This window comes from Mirounga angustirostris, unplaced genomic scaffold (assembly GCF_029215605.1).
Source record: "Mirounga angustirostris isolate CCGP_5_RB_7025 unplaced genomic scaffold, mMirAng1.0.hap1 SCAF_2, whole genome shotgun sequence".
Taxonomy (NCBI): domain Eukaryota; kingdom Metazoa; phylum Chordata; class Mammalia; order Carnivora; family Phocidae; genus Mirounga; species Mirounga angustirostris.
Genome location: NW_026991710.1, coordinates 174,567,088 through 174,583,805, shown reverse-complemented (window position 1 = coordinate 174,583,805; position 16,718 = coordinate 174,567,088). Strand labels below are relative to the sequence as shown.

The 16,718-nt window shown below is 36.8% G+C and overlaps 2 protein-coding genes across 4 annotated transcripts in view; one reads left to right on the top strand and one right to left on the bottom strand.

Annotated features, from left to right (window-relative positions):
* GTF2E2 (general transcription factor IIE subunit 2) overlaps positions 1 to 16,718 on the bottom strand; it is a 65,834-nt gene that overhangs the window by 26,199 nt on the left and 22,917 nt on the right. For both annotated transcript variants that reach the window (XM_064585593.1, XM_045879786.3), the window contains 3 exons: positions 11,089 to 11,180; positions 7,447 to 7,554; positions 5,685 to 5,867 (listed from right to left, as the gene is read on the bottom strand). In XM_064585593.1, coding sequence (XP_064441663.1) covers positions 5,685 to 5,867; positions 7,447 to 7,554; positions 11,089 to 11,180 — 383 coding nt within the window. The remainder of the gene's footprint in view (positions 1 to 5,684; positions 5,868 to 7,446; positions 7,555 to 11,088; positions 11,181 to 16,718) is intronic.
* SMIM18 (small integral membrane protein 18) overlaps positions 1 to 16,718 on the top strand; it is a 37,493-nt gene that overhangs the window by 13,487 nt on the left and 7,288 nt on the right. The window contains exon 2 of one of the 2 annotated variants that reach the window (XR_010409703.1): positions 15,058 to 15,195. The gene's annotated coding sequence lies outside the window, so the exon portion shown is untranslated. Of the gene's footprint in view, positions 1 to 15,057; positions 15,305 to 16,718 lie in introns of those variants that run through there. The other variant, XM_064585594.1, reaches the window with a different exon arrangement.

The following is a 16,718-nucleotide window of genomic DNA, read 5'->3' as shown; positions in this document are numbered from 1 at the left end:
TCAACAAGTTCACACCAACTGTGGCCCAGACACAAGAGAGTGCACACAGCCCACAAAGGGGATACCCCTGGGGTACCTGCCTCAGGTGATGAAGGGGGTTTGCACGGCTGAGCCCCCACAGGACACCTTTTACATAAAGCCACTCCTTCAAAACAGGGAAACATAACTGATCTAACTAGTATACACAGCTAGGCAAAGCAAGGAGACAGAGGAATATATTCCAGAAGAACAAAACAAAGCTTCAAACAAACAAACAAAAAACAAAAACCCTAAATGAAATGGAGGTAAGCAATCTACCAAATAAGTTCAATGTTGGGGCACCTGGGTGGCTCAGATGGTTAAGTATCTGCCTTCGGCTCAGGTCATGATCCCAGGGTCCTGGGATTGAGCCCCAGGCATCCTGCTTCTCCCTCTCCCTCTACTGTTCCCCCTGCTTGTGCTCTCTGTCAAATAAATAAATAAAACCTTAAAAAAAAGTTCAATGTCATGACCAAAAAGATGTTCACCAAACTCAGAAGAAAAATAGGAGAATACAGTGAGAACTTCAACAAAGAGAAAGTTTAAAAAGAGAGCTGAAGAATCAGAACTAAAGAATATAGTAACTGAAATGAAAAACACAGTATAGGGAATCAATTGCAGATCAGATGATGAAGAATGGATCAGTGATGCATAAGACAGGGTAGTAGAAATCACCCAATCAGAACAGCAAAAAGAAAAACAAATCATATCTGATTAGGGGTTAATATCTCAACTATATAAGGAACTCATGAAACTTAATATCAAAAAACAATCTAATTTAAAAATTGGTAAAGGATCTCAACAGACATGTTTCCAAAGAGGAAGGCCTACACATGGCCACCAACATGCTCAACCTCCTGATCGGGCAAATGCAAAACCACAATGACGGATCATATCACACCTGTCAGGATAGCCATTATTAAAAAGATAAGATATAATTGTTGGAGAAAAGGGAAATCTCAGGTACTGCTGGTGGGAATGTAAACTGGTACAACCAATGGAAAATACAGGGGCTCCTCAAAATATTAAAAATAGAACAACTGTATGCTCCATTAATCCAGTTCTGGTACTTATCCAAAGAAACAAAAAACACTAACTTAAAAAGATATATGCACCCCCTTGTACACAGCATTATTCACAATAACCAAGATATAAAAACCTAAGTGTCCACTGATGGATAATCGGATAAAGAAAATATGAATCGCTTCTCGGCCTTTTGGCTAAGATCAAGTGAAGAAAATATGATACACACACATAAATGGAATATTACCTAGCCATAAAAGAAGAAATCTTGCCATATGTAATAAAATGAATAGACCTTGAGGGCATTATGCGAAGTGAAATAAGTGAGACAGAGAAAGACAAATTTGTATTATCTCACCTTCATGCAGAATCTAAGAAAAAGAAAAAACAAAGCCTTGGTGGTTGCCAGACACAGCAGGTGTGGGATGGGGAAAATGCATAAAGTAGTCAAACTATCAAGTTATAAAGTAAGTCATGGGGATGTAATGTACAGCATGGTAACTACAGTTAATACTGTATTGCATATTTAAAAGCTGTTGAGAGAATAATTTTTTTTAAAGATTTATTTGAGAGAGAAAGAGAGAGAATGAGAGAGAGAACACATGAGAGGGGGAGGGTCAGAGGGAGAAGCAGACTCCCTGCTGAGCAGGTCAAAGGAGGAAGCAGACTCCCTGCCGAGTAGGGATTCTGCTTCTCCCTCTTCCTCTGCCCCTCCCCCTGCTCGTGCTCTTTCTCAAGTAAATAAAATCTTTATTATTATTATTTTTTTTTTTTGCGAGAGAGAGAGAGAGAGAGAGAGAGAGAGAGAAACAGCATGAGAGGGGATAGGGTCAGAGGGAGAAGCAGGCTCCCTGATGAGCCGGGAGCCCGATGCGGGACTCGATCCCAGGACTCCGGGATCATGACCTGAGCCGAAGGCAGTCGCTTAACCAACTGAGCCACCCAGGCGCCCTCAAGTAAATAAAATCTTTAAAAATAAATTAAAATACTGCTGAAAGAAACCAGACAACATAAATGTAAACACATCCCAGGTTTACAGATTAATATGTAGATAACTATCCAAAGTGATCTACAGATTCAGTGCAATCCCTATCAAAATCCCAATGATGTTTTTTGCAGAAAGAGAAAAACCCATCTTAAAATTCATATGGAATCTCAAGGGACTCCAAATAACCAAAACAATCTTGAAAAGGAAGAACAAAGCTGGAGGATTTACTTCTTAATTTCAAAACTTCCTACAAATCCACAGTAATTGAAAGTGTAATACTGGCATAAAGACTGTGAAAGAGAGAGCCCAGAAATAAATCATCCCCCACACGTATGGTCAAACGACTTTTGACAAGGATGCCAGGACAGTCAATGGAGAAACGACAATCTTTTCAACAAAAAGTGCTAGGAAAGTGGATATCCACATGCAAAAGAATGAAACTTGATCCTTACCAAACACCATATGTGAAAATTAACTTGAAATGGATTAGAGACCTAAATGTAAGCTCTAAAACTACAAAACTCTTAGAAGAAAACTTAGGGCAAAAAGCTTCTAATCTTGGATTTAGCAGTCATTTCCTGGAAATGCCACCAAAGGCAACAAAATAAAAGACAAATATGACTACACAAAAGTATTAGCATTTTGTACATGAAAAGACAGTATCAATGGAGTAGAAAGGCAGCTCACAGAATGGGAGAAAATACTTGCAAATCAAGTATCTAATAAGTGATTAATATCCATAATACATAGAGAACTCCTATGACTCAAGGACAAGCAAAACAACTCAATTCAAAAATAGGCAAAAGATTTGACAGACATTTCTCCAAAGAATATATACAAATAGGCAATAAGCACATGAAAAAAATAGCCTCAGTATCACTAATTATTAAATCAAAACTACAATGAGATAAAACCTCATATCCATTAGAATGGCTACTATTAAAAAAAACGGCAACAAAAACCCAGAAAATAAGTGTTGGCAAAAGGACATGAAGAAATCTGAACACCTGTGCACTACTGCCAAGAATATAAAATGGGAGGGGCGCCCGGGTGGCTCAGTCGTTAAGTGTCTGCCTTCGGCTCAGATCATGATCCCGGGGTCCTTGGACCGAGTCCTGTGTTGGGCTCCCTGCTCCGCGGGAAGCCCGCTTCTCCATCTCCCACTCCCCCTGCTTGTGTTCCCTCTCTCGCTGTGTCTCTCTCTGTGTCAAATAAATAAAATCTTAAAAAAAAAGGGGGGGGGGGCGCCTGGGTGGCTCAGTCGTAAAGCATCTGCCTTTGGCTCAGGTCATGATCCCAGGGTCCTGCGATCGAGCCCCGCCATTGGGCTCCCTGCTCCGCAGGAGGCCTGCCTCTCCCTCTCCCACTCTCCCTGCTTGTGTTCCTTCTCTCTCACTGTGTCTCTGTCAAATAAATAAAATCTTAAAAAAAAAAAAGACATATATATATATACACACACACATATATATGTGTATATATATATATATATATATGTATATATATGGTAAAGCTGCTATGGAAAACAGTATGGTGGTTCCTCAAAATATTAAAAACAGAATTACCATATTATCCAGCAAATCTACTTCTGGTTACATACCCTAAAGAATGGAAAACAGAGAGGCACCTGCGTGGCTCAGTCAGTTAAGCATCTGACTCTTGATTTCAACTGCAGTCAAGATCTCAGGGTCATGAGATCTGGCCCTGCATCAGGCTCCACACTCAGCATGGACTCTACTTATTCCTCTCCCTTCCCCTACTTGTGTGCACTCTCTCTCTAAATAAAATAAAATAATCTTTTTAAAAATTAAAAAAAAGAAGAATTGAAAGCAGTGTCTTGAAGAGAGATTTTTAAAAAAATATGTTAATAGCAGCATTATTCCCAACAGCTAAAAAATGGGAGAAACCAAACAGATAAACAAACTGGTCAATGTAGTATTATCAGCCTTAAAAAAGAAGGAAATGCTGATAAATGCTGCAACATGGAGGAACCTTGAGGATACTGTGCTAAGTGAAATAGGCCAATCACAAGACAAGAATGTATATAATTCTACTTATTTGAGTTACTTAGAGTAGTCAAAATCACAGGAAGTAGAATGTTGCTTGCTAGGGACTGGAGAAGTGGGATAAGGAAAGCTGTTTAGTGGATTTATAAAATGTGAAAGTTCCGGATTATCTCTTGCACAACAATGTGAATATACTTAACACTAATGAACTGTACTTAGACATGCTTAATATGTCAAACTTTTACCTTATGTGATAGTTTTTACTACAATTTTTAAAAAAATTTTTAACTAAAAAAACAACCCTGAGGAGTAACTCATTCAATACACACCTTAAAAATAAATCCTATTTCAAATCTGAAAAAGGTTCTGCTTCGGGTAATAGCCAAGTCCCTTCTAAGGTAAGTTTTTTTTTGTTTTGTTTTGTTTTGTTTGTTTGTTTTTACAGAAAACTTACTATAAACTCTGGATATTTTCAAAAGAGTTCAAAGAATAAAAAAGATGTATTATATGCCACCCGCTGCAAAGAAGACAAAGTTTAGAGTTTGAGTCTAGCCAAGGTAACTGCCCATTTATACACAAAAACCAACAAAAACACTCTGGAGGAATATAATAGAATCTTGAGTCTTTATTACACATATAATTCACAAAATTTAAGACTCAACAGAAATTTATTAGACATACAAAGAAACAGGAAAACATGACCCATAATCAAGAAACGAAGTGCAGACCAGCCCCAAGATGACCCAACTGTTAAATTAGAAAAAGAGGATTTTAAAGCAGTTGCAAGAAATTATACTCTAGAGTGTACTGGAAAACAGGCTTATAATGAATGAAAAAAAAAAATCTCAGCAAAGAAACAGAAAATATAAAAAAAGAATGAAAAGCCTAGAACTGAAAAATACTAGCTCTAAAATAAAAAATTCACCAATGGGAATTTATAACAAATTAGAAGTAAAGAAGAAAAGTCCATGAACTTGACAATAGATCAAAACAAGACAAAACAAAACTGAAAAAAATAAACAGAGCCTCAATGACTTATAGGATAACACGTGTCACTTAATTACCAAGAAGTACAGGAGAGAAAGGAGCAAGTTTTACTCCAGAGGTAGCAAGACAAATGAACCATCAACAATTAGCATCAATCATTAGCAACTGTGAAGAACAGAGACTAGCAGCCTTTCCAACTGAGTTCCAACTTTAAACTGGAAATGTTATCTGTATGGCTTTCACTGACAGCTTTTTAGGAATTAAAACAGCCAGGTTATTAGTCAATGCTTTCGTGTTTAATACCTCTGGTTCCTTAGGTTAGCAGTGTCTACGAGCACTGTTGAAACAGCTCTTGTATACAAACGTAACTTCTGAGAAAAAGACTGAAGTGTCTTTGAGAAAACCTTTCCAGAAATATTCTGAAGACGCACTCATACCCAAAACCACCACAAAAGGGAGCTGTCAAAGTTACATAAAAATGGCTGCGCTCTGTCCTGCTCTGTAGCACAGGACCCAAACTTCAAATCTTCAACTGGCTCACCACAACCCCAAGTATATATAATGTAAACTTTAAAAATAAAAATTTAAAAACACTTGCTGTTTTCTTAAAACAAGACATTATTAATTCAAATTATACTGAGGCATAGAAAGAAAAGTGAGGTTACCTTGACAGCTTTCTGGGAATTGGGGAGTCCTTCCTCTATGTCTTCTAAAAGAATTCCTCCTAAGCCTCGCTGGTCATGCTTATCTAACAGCCTAAGTAGGGCTTTCTTATCTTTCAAGTTGTATTTGGGCTTGAAGGCATACTTCCCATCTATTACTTCAATTTTGGGATTATTGACTAATGCCTGTAACAGTGACACAATGTGATATATTAACAAAAGGAAACCCCATGTACCCATTCTTAAATTATACTAATTATTTTAAAAATATCGATACCCAATACAATTGTAAATTAAAAGTATCTTGTGAATATCAACTAGCAAATCTAAAATACTGGACATCCAGGATAAAAAAAAAAAATAGGTAGAGATCAGCATGTTGCTCACTTTTTAGAAAAGAAACTTTTTATTATTACATTAATTCCTTAGATGAGAAAAACCATTTTATCACAACTGATCTGAAGAAACTGTACCCATATTCTTTTGAAAATAAAAGATAAAAAAGAATAAATGCCAATTAACATTAATAGACAAAGTGAACTAGGTATCGCCTATCCCACCCTCAAAGTATAGTTTATCATATATTGGCATTATGTGTGAAACATAACCCTGGGATGATATACCAACAGTCTGCCCCACCTGGTATCAAATGGCACCTACAAGTGTGGAAGGAACTGAAAAGCACCAGACTACTGCATATAAGAAATTTACCTATAGTGGCAGCTTGAGAATGAAACTGAGTAGGAATGCAGGAATTACTGAATATAATTATATTCCTAGTCAGTTCTGCTGTACAGCTACTACCAGAAGGAAAGCTCTTCAAGGAAGAGCTACCCTATTTATTTTCTTCTGCAGCTGCCAGCCTGACCCTGGAAAGGAGAAAGAGAAGAAACATAGAAGAAAGGAGGGAGAACAGAATAGTAATAAAAATAATTTTTAATTAATGTTGGTAGTCTATGAAATTTGAAGATTAGGTAAAGCAACAGAATTTAAATGTGGATTATAACTATTTGTATATCACTAATACGATGAGCTATAATGTTACTAATTGTTGATTTTATATTACAAAAATCAAGAACAATATTTTGCTCAGTAAAATACATTATTGAATTACATTTTAGGAATTTTTCATTTGACTTTAGACTACAACACTGGTCCCAGAAAGTATTCTTAATTGTCATTTCATACTTAAATAGAAAAGATGGAAATGTGTGAATTTTAAAAAATGCTGTTCATTTCCAAATTAGCAGGGTCAGTGATTATTGTGGGGTTTCTTTTCCTACAATGATGTGCATACATACACAATGTAAGGATTCGTTTTCCAAGTAATCTGTCAGAGGCAGTAACATCACCATCAAGTCATAATAGTAGTATGAGCATAACAAATATCTCACTATCCCTACACTACCTCATGGTTTAAATGTTCTAAAACATATGTAAAAACAATACAATTCTAAATTTAGCAATTAAAAAAGTATCAGTTATTCTGTAAAAACTTAAATGGAACTGGTACAATGACTGATTTCTTTATAATTTTTATGCTAAAAGTCTTTAACATTTTAAATAGATACATAAGTTAAGAAAACCAACAAATCAAACCACCTCAAAAAACATATATGTTAAAAACAAAAGCAAAGACCCTATACCAGTTACTTTAAGAAAAAGTAAAAATAACAGATTTCAGTATATTAAAAACCTTAGTTATAGCAAATATTTCATGGTAACCAACTAATTTTTTTTAACTCCATTTTAAGGCTATTCTTACCTCAGTCATTAGCCATTGTTTCTGCTTGAGTCCTATATCTAAATGTTGTGTTTCATCCAAAATTTCTTCTAAAGTGAGAGGATGTGTATCTCCCCGCTGATGCCGTGTCTATTGAGGGAAGAAATTGTTACTAAGAGACAGTTTTAAAATGCTAGATGCATTAAATAATAGATACAAGTGAATCTTTCAGGAATGTAGAACATGTATTATTTGAGGCAATACAATTATAGTGATGAAGAGAATGGACTATAAAATCAGAACCAGGTTCAAACTCATAGCTCTATAAAATCAAATGATAAACTGAGAAAAAATATTTTCACCTCATATCACAAGGAGCTAATCTTCCTAATATTTTAACAGCCCCCAAAGCCTAACAGGAAAATGGCCCAAAAGCCTAACAGGAAAATGACACAAAGAAATCATAGAAAGGTGCCTGGGTGGCTCAGTCAGTTAAGCTTCCAACTCTTGACTGCAGTTCCGGTTGAGATCAAGCCCCACGTCAGCCTCTGCACTCAGCGGGAGTTGGTTTGAGATTCTCTCTCCCTCTCTGTCTGCCCCTCCCCCCTGCTCACGCACTCTTCTCTCTAAAATAAATAAATAAATCTTTAAAAAAAAAATCATAGAGGGGCGCCTCAGTGGTGCAGTCAGTTAAGTGTTCAACTCCTGGTTGCAGCTCAGGTCATTATCTCATGGGTTGTGGGATCAGCCCCATGTGGGGCTCTGTGCTCAGTAGGGAGTCTGCTTCAGGATTCTCTACCTCTGCCCCTCCCCCTGCTCGTGCATTCTTTCTCTAAAATAAATAAACCTTTTTTAAAAAATGAATAAAAATGGACCTCTCTTGAGTAATTATTATATATAAACTGAATTTTATCCAAATTTTAATATACATGAGTTATTCTAATGAACTGTGTGCTAATAATAATAAATAATAATTGTGATAGGGGCGCCTGGGTGGCTCAGTCGTTAAGCTTCTGCCTTCAGCTCAGGTCATGATCTCAGGGTCCTGGGATCGAGCCCCGTGTCGGGCTCCCTACTCCGCCGGAAGCCTGCTTCTCCCTCTCCCACTCCCCCTGCTTGTGTTCCCTCTCTCACCATGTCTCTCTCTGTCAAATAAATAAATAAAAATCTTTAAAAATAAAATAATAATTGTGATAGTACTTAGAACCTTATGGTCACGAGAAAAACATTTCTAACATATATATTATTGTGGCAAAAAAGTTTGATGATGATTAAAACATTTTCAAGCATAGGGGTGCCTGGGTGGCTCAGTTAAGTGGCTGCGTTCCGCTTAGGTCATGATCTCGGGGTCCTGATCTCCCTCTGCCCCTCCCACCCCCTTATGCTCTCTCTCTCAAATAAATAAAATCTTTAAAAACATATATATTTTCAAGCACAAAATTACATAACATTAAGCTAAAATGCAGTGGGACTACCAGAACAGACTTGTAAGTTCAAAAGGAAAATAAAATTGCCAACCATATGTTTGTTTTTATGATTTTTTTAAAGATTTATTTAGGGGCGCCTGGGTGGCTCAGTTGTTAAGCGTCTGCCTTCGGCTCAGGTCATGATCCCAGGGTCCTGGGATCGAGCCCCGCATCAGGCTCCCTGCTCAGTGGGGAGCCTGCTTCTCCCTCTCCCCCTGCTTGTGTTCCTGCTCTCGCTGTCTCTCTCTCTGTCGAATAAATAAATAAAATCTTTAAAAAATAAAAATAAAATATTTATTTGTTCTAGAGAGTGAATGCACACATGTGGGGGGAGGGGGAGGGGGAGAGGGAGAGACTTTTTTTTTTTTTTAAAGATTTTATTGATTTATTTGACAGAGAGAGAGACAGCAAGAGAGGGAACACAAGCAGGGGGAGTGGGAGAGGGAGAAGCAGGCTTCCCGCGGAGCAGGGAGCCCGATGTGGGACTCTATCCCAGGACCCTGGGATCATGACCTAAGCCGAAGGCAGACGCTTAACGACTGAGCCACCCAGGCGCCCCGAGACTTTTTTTTTTTTTTAAGATTATTTATTTATTTGAGAGAGAGCACAAGCGGGGGAGCGGCAGAGGGAGAGGGAGAGGCAGACTCCCCGCTGAGCAGGGAGCCTGACATGGGGCTCGATCCCAGGACCCTGGGATCATAACCTGAGCCAAACGCATTTGAACCAAATGAGCCACCCAGGTAACCCAGGGAGAGAGTCTTGAGCAGACTCCGAGCTGAACACAAAGCCCAATGTGGGCCTCAATCTCACGCCCCTGAGATCACGACCTGAGCCAAAACCAAGAGTTGGTTGTCCAACCAACTGCGCCACCCAGGAGCAGTTTTTATATTTTTAATTAATAATGGGATTTAGATCCCCTTAGATAAATGTAAAAGAGGTATTTTGTTGAAATGTTACGATATGTCAGAAATTCCATCCTATTTAAACTTTTGCTGAAAAACTAATTGTCAATTTAAGTATGTGCAAAGAGATACACAATTTCTCAAAATTGTTTCAGGAAATAACTGAGCACAAAACTTGAAGATCACAGTCCTAAAGAAAGTTGTAAAAGTAAAGATCATCTAGATTAGTGAAAACTGTACCAGCAGAGTAGCAAAAACATGACATTTGAATGTCAGTCTCTCTCAACAGACTAACAGCCATGAGGGCATACTTTTTTTCTGAGTAGTCCCACCAATAGTGCTATAAATAGCATACAGTAGGTTTTAATAATCGTTTACCACATGGGGGAATGAGTGGATGGAATGAATGAATAGGAAACATGTGTCAAAGTGTATTATTTGATAATGGGAAATTACAAACTAACAGATTTCTACTACAAATCAAATACAAACTACAGATTTCAGACACAGCCAGACATTAAGTCTCTTAAATTACAAAAGCCCTAACATAAAAACTTGATTTACATTTTAAGCAATCCATAGCTGAAATTTGAAATAACAAATACAGCACTCTTTTTTCAAGAGATACAACTAGTAACTAAACAGGAATGAGTTTGGCAGAGGAAGGGGGCAAATCTGAAATCATTTAGCCATTTAGCAATAAATGAAATTTCACTTTAATAAGATTCAGAGTCTTTGGTAAAGCCAAAATGCCATAATCAAAACTTCAAAACTTACTTCAAAAAACAGTAAATCTTCCATCAAATCTTAAATTCTAAGTCTTTTGTGAGTCAATATTTTCCTAAGACCCTCAGTAATTCTCTAGTTTTTCCTCCAAAGATGCAGAAAAACCATCACCACCATATGTCTCAACTATGTAGTTTTTACTTTTCACATCAGTGGAAGTAACAACCTGCAAATCATTCACTTCCTTCTACTGGTTTTGCCAGCAAGTCCTGAGTAATTAAGAAGTGAATATACCTATTGCCTGGGCATAATTTTAAGTGAAATGGTGGGCTGAAATTGTATACTCGAATAAATGTAAATTAAATATACTTAGGTGACTCACTGCAGTGCTAATTCGATATAACGTAAAAGGCTTGAAGCATTATTTTTAGTTTTATTGAGATGTAATAGGGATACAACAGATTGCACATAATGAAACATACAATTTGATAAATTTTGACATATATATACAAATTTACTTCTGAAACCCCAATCCTCTTCCTCTGCCAAAAACTTACATAGAATGTGTGTTATTTGAGAAAAGTACTTACCTTCATGTAATTCACAATCTTGGCAAGAACACCAAACTTGTATCCAGAGCTTCCTGATAGAGCTTTCAAGTTAAATGATCCATTGCTATGATCTGAAAATGAGGTTCAAAAAACAACTATAACATTGTCATATAGATTTGATTACGACTTTTAAGCAACTAAGATGAATTTTAACTCTAGTAAAATATTTGATTTGCATTTTTCCATCTAGTGAATTCTACCATGTAAAACTTTGGTGAAAATTCAAATCTTTGAGTATATAATAAACTTATCAACTTTCCCACCAAGGATAGGAACAAAGTATTAATAAATTCAAAAGCATTAAAATACATTTCTTCTGGGGCGCCTGGGTGGCTCCGTCGTTAAGCGTCTGCCTTCGGCTCAGGTCATGATCCCAGAGTCCTGGGATCGAGCCCCACATCGGGCTCCCTGCGCCACGGGAAGTCTGCTTCTCTCTCTCCCACTCCCCCTGCTTGTGTTCCCTCTCTCGCTGTGTCTCTGTCAAACAAATAAATAAAATCTTTAAAAAAAAAATAAAATAAAATAAAATACATTTTTTCTGGGGGCACCTGGGTGTCTCAGTTGGTGAAGCATCCAACTCGATCTCAGGGTTGTGAGTAGGTTGGAGCGCACTTTTTAAAAAAAAAAAAAAAAGTGAAATACATTTCTTCTGTAAGTACCTTTGTCTCACTGTTCCTTCAATTATGATTAGATTTATCCCCAAGATTAGAAGCATGGCTTTTTAAACAAGAGGACAATACAAATCTCAAACTGATCCATAGAGCTTTTCTAACAGACTCAAAACCATGAGAAATGAGTCAATTACTTCAAAGGGATAAAAAGTTCCATTTATCACCTATTACATCAATTTCTGGCCTCTCAACTTAAAACAAATGGAAACTAATGGGAATTAAAAGAAATGATACCATAACTAAACTTTAGAGATTAATTAGGGAAAAAATTATTTAAAAAAAGGAAAAAATTCATAGCCACTGAAACTGCATAAACATGGATGCTTAAAAAAGGATGATAGTATGAAACAAGGAGCAAACTGTATAGAAGACAATTTGTTTCAGAACTTGTATCATTTTGTTGCATTTTATAGGCAGAAATCCTAATGCTACCAGGAATCACAAGTGCATTCCATTAGTCATAAGTATACATTCTATTAACAAACCATCAACTCAGCTATATTAAGTTCCCTTGTGGCTGCTGATCCACAAAGGAAGAGGTTAAATAAAAAGGGAGGGGGGCGTATCTCTGGCACCAGCTTGGTAATAATAATTTTAAAAAAAGAATGCATTAGGGTGCCTGGGTGGTTCAGTTGGTTGAGCGACTGCCTTCGGCTCAGGTCATGATCCTGGAGTCCCTGGATCGAGTCCCGCATCGGGCTCCCTGCTCGGCAGGGAGTCTGCTTCTCCCTCTGACCCTCCTCCCTCTCATGCTCTCTCTCATTCTCTCTGTCTCAAATAAATAAATAAATAAAATCTTAAAAAAAAAAAAAAGAATGCATGAGAACAAGTCAAATATAACAATTGTCAGAGAGCCAAAAGAATAGCTTTTAGATGGCAACATAATACTTCGAGATCAATTTATGAAAAGACTTTACTAAATATGCTTTTTTGAGACTAAAATGAGATTTGATATGTAATTTTCCTTTAAAAATCACTGCTTTAATTTTGACAACAACTTAATTGGCACATTATAGCCTACTATGTTTCCAAAAGTAATATTATGGATGCCTTACAGGTATGCTTTCACATTCATTATTTCAATTATGAAATACTACCTACATGGTTCATTTTCCCAAGGTGTTCAGGACACTTTAACAATAAAAGTAACATTTACTGAATACTTATTATTTACCACGTACCATGCTAAATATTTGATTTTCTCATTTAATCCCTCCAAAAAATCCTATTTAGGAGGTATCATTGTCCCCTTTTATTTTTTTTTTTTAAAGGAGATTTTTTTTATTTGCCAGAGAGAGAGAGAGCCCAAGTGGGGGAGAGGAACAGAGGGAGAGGGAGAAGCAGACTCCCCACTGAGCAGGGAGCCCCATGTGGGACTCGATCCCAGGATCCTGGGACCATGACCCGAGCCCAAGGCAGATGCTTAACCAACTGAGCCACCCAGGCGCCCCTCATTGTCCCCTTTTAAACATAAGAAAAGTAAGAGCACTATGCAGAAGAATACAGATTCAAATTCATTTGTAAACACTGTGATACTGCCTTGTATAAGAATCATTAACTAGTCTTTAATACAGACTCTTCCATCTGAAACTGGCTATTATTTTGTCAGAGTATAAAAATTCATAAATGCAGATATGTTTTCTTGTTTAACTTTAGTAAAATATTAAGTTTATCCTACATTAACTGGGGACACTATGAAAAGCAGACGACACTATGTTAAGGATAGACACTACACAAATGCTCAATCATGAACTACATGCAGTTTTGTGTATCATGGAGTCTTGAACATTTAGCTCAATGCCAGGCAAAGTAAATAGTAAATATTAGCTGAATGAATGAAGATAGTAAGAGTATTTCTATGTACCTCTTTACAGTCCTAGAAACTAATATGCTAATTTATCTGTAATTTTAAAAAATAATGTGGTGGCACCTGGATGGCTCAATCAGGTGAGTGTCTGACTCTTAATTTTGGCTCAAGTCATGATCTTGGGGTCGTGGGATCGAGCCCCGCACTGGGCTCTGCGCTCAGTGTGGAGTCGGTTTCAGATTCTTCCCCCCCCACCCCCCCGCACTATCTCCCTTTAATAAATAAAATCTTAGGGGCGCCTGGGTGGCTCAGATGGTTAAGCGTCTGCCTTCGGCTCAGGTCATGATCTCAGGGTCCTGGGATCGAGTCCCGCATCGGGTTCCCTGCTCAGTGCAGAGCCTGCTTCTCCCTCTCCCTCTGCCACTCCCTCTGCTTGTGCTCTTCTGTCTATCTCTCTGTCAAATAAATAAATAAAATCTTTAAAATAAATAAATAAATAAAGTAAAATCTTAAAAAAAAAATAATGTAAACTATAAAATAAAGTCTGCACAGCAAGTATTTACTCAGTCTGCTGTTGCTGTAATAGCCACTCCATAATTTAAAACCTTGATTCTGTTATGCTTGGACCACACACAACTCTAAATAATACACCATAAATAAAAATACTCTATCTTCAAATATTCAGTTGAGGATTCTTTTGCCATTTTTTAACAATTTTTTTGAGGGGTGCCTGAGTGGCACAGTCAGTTGAGTGCTGATTCTTGGTTTCAGCTCAGGTCATGATCTCAGGATCAGGGATCGAGCTCTGCCTCAGGCTCCATGTGGAGTCTACCTGACATCATCTCTCCCTCTCCCTCTGTCCCTCCCACTTGTGCTCTCTCTAAAATAAAGAAATAAATTTTGGAAGAAATTTAAAAAAATTTTTAGTACAGTTGACAATGTTACATTGTTTCAGGTGTACAACATAGTCACTCAACTTCTCGATCGATTATGCTGTGCTCACCACAAGTACAGCTGCTCTCACCATGCAACACTACCAGAATATCATTAACTATATTCCCTATGCTGTGCCTTTTATTCCTTTTTTACCATTTAAATTTCAAAGACTGCTTTTTAATGTCGGTGGTGTAACTACCAAAACTAACCCTCTCCCAACTAGCAGAGCAGAAAATCGTTCTTTGCCCTTAGAATTTCTCCTAAATCAAACCACCACATGGAAATAATCACTTCCAGAGGACAAGATTTATATATAACACAAGTATGGAAAGAAAATATCATTTATGAGATTTTATGCCCACTTCCTGGAGGAAATACCAAGCTGGTAAACCTGGACTGTTTGTTTCCTAGGTTACTACCTCTCTCGACATTACCTTTCAGCCCTAGCAGTGAAATACTCACTGAAGGATCCGAAATTTTATGGTTAAACACTAAGGAATCATCACTTTGTTACTAACTCAAATTCCTTTGCAGAAATTTAGCTTAAGGACAAAAAAAATAAGACAAGAAAAAGGTGACAGTTGATATCCCAAACAGCTCTATTCAAGTTTATGAATGATTTACACTTAAGGGTGGCAGGACTTAATGCAAATGAACGAAGAGGAAACTGTCAGCTGCATTGTGGTTTAACCAATAGAAGCACAGCTCCATCTTGGATGTGCACTGGACTGCATTACAAACAGACGATACCATCGCTTCAACAGCAGCCTTCAGACAAGAGGTAGGTTTATACGATCTCTTTCATTTAGTAATACATATCCTTATGATGTAATATAAAAATATTTTACCATAAAAACCAAGCAGAAAGCTTTGTTCCTACAAAAGACCAAAAAAAGCAATGTATTCATTTCACTGCTTGGTAGGATTTTATTATGAAAATGTGAAGACTGCCTTGTGCTATTTGATAAGCACCCTTACCATCTGTGCCTTATGGAAAATTCATGAGATTTTCTATGAACCTGATCTATATCCAGACCTTAGAGTAACCCATAAGCATTTAATGTTAAGTGGTTACTTGCTAATTTATTTTTTCCGAGCTATTTCATTTCAGCAGTTTGGTCTGCCTTAACAAAGGATTTTTCTTAAAGAAAAATCTAGACTAAAAGCGAATCCTGGACTAAAGCTTTCTAATTATATGTGCAAATTATATTGGCTTGTAAAAAGCAGCTACTTATGGGAAAGTTTGTTATATTTTAACAAATATGAGAAAATAGTTCAAAACTGTTTATTTGACTTTGAGTGTAGATGCAGAGAATGTCAAGAGATTGTAACGAATGTGATTTTTACATAAAAATTAGAAGACCACAAAGATATCATTAAATAGGCTGCATTATATTATAGCCAAAGAGATCATTTGTAGAGCTTCAAACTTTCCTAAGATTTTAATTAAAATAATTCCTTATGGTTAAATTTTAAAATCTATATTACTGTAATACACAAGTCATTCTATTATTAAATGATAACCTTCTTAAATACCCTTTCATTTTTTATATGCCACAAAAATATTCATAACCATATTTCAATATAATGTTGAAATTATTCTTCAACTGATGCCTCAAAATAAACAGAGAGCAAGTCTTTGTGATAAACTACAGTTTAAAATAAAAATATGTTTTAAGAAGAACTGGTTAAGGGAGGAAGGTATGGTACCTTTCAACGTAGGTAATAAGATTTCTTTCATGGCTCAGAGTAACTATTCATGTCTACTAAAAATTAGTATCAACTACTGACCAAATTTCTAATTTTATCATGGTGGAGCATGTAAATATCATTATTTAGTAGATGCCAGAGTTCCAGGATATTATCCACACATACTGACCTAAAGATCCAACTTCTGCCCTTTTCTTTGCTGATAAATCTATTTAAATTTTAAAAGACTATTTTCATAATTTTTATTCCTTCTATTTCTTATTCAGCATTCAGCCAGCATGAGTAAAGCATCTCTTACAAAGCCTAAAGGTTGCTGTAAGAAGATATTAGATCTCTCGAGGTTCAGAACAATGGGGTTAATTACCTAGAAAATATTCCTGCTTGCTGTACAAAGTATGGGAGCCAAAAAAAAGTCTCAGATAAATAAAAACAACCTTGTCTGATTAAACAGTTAACTTGTAACTGAAATTTCAGGTAAACTGTAA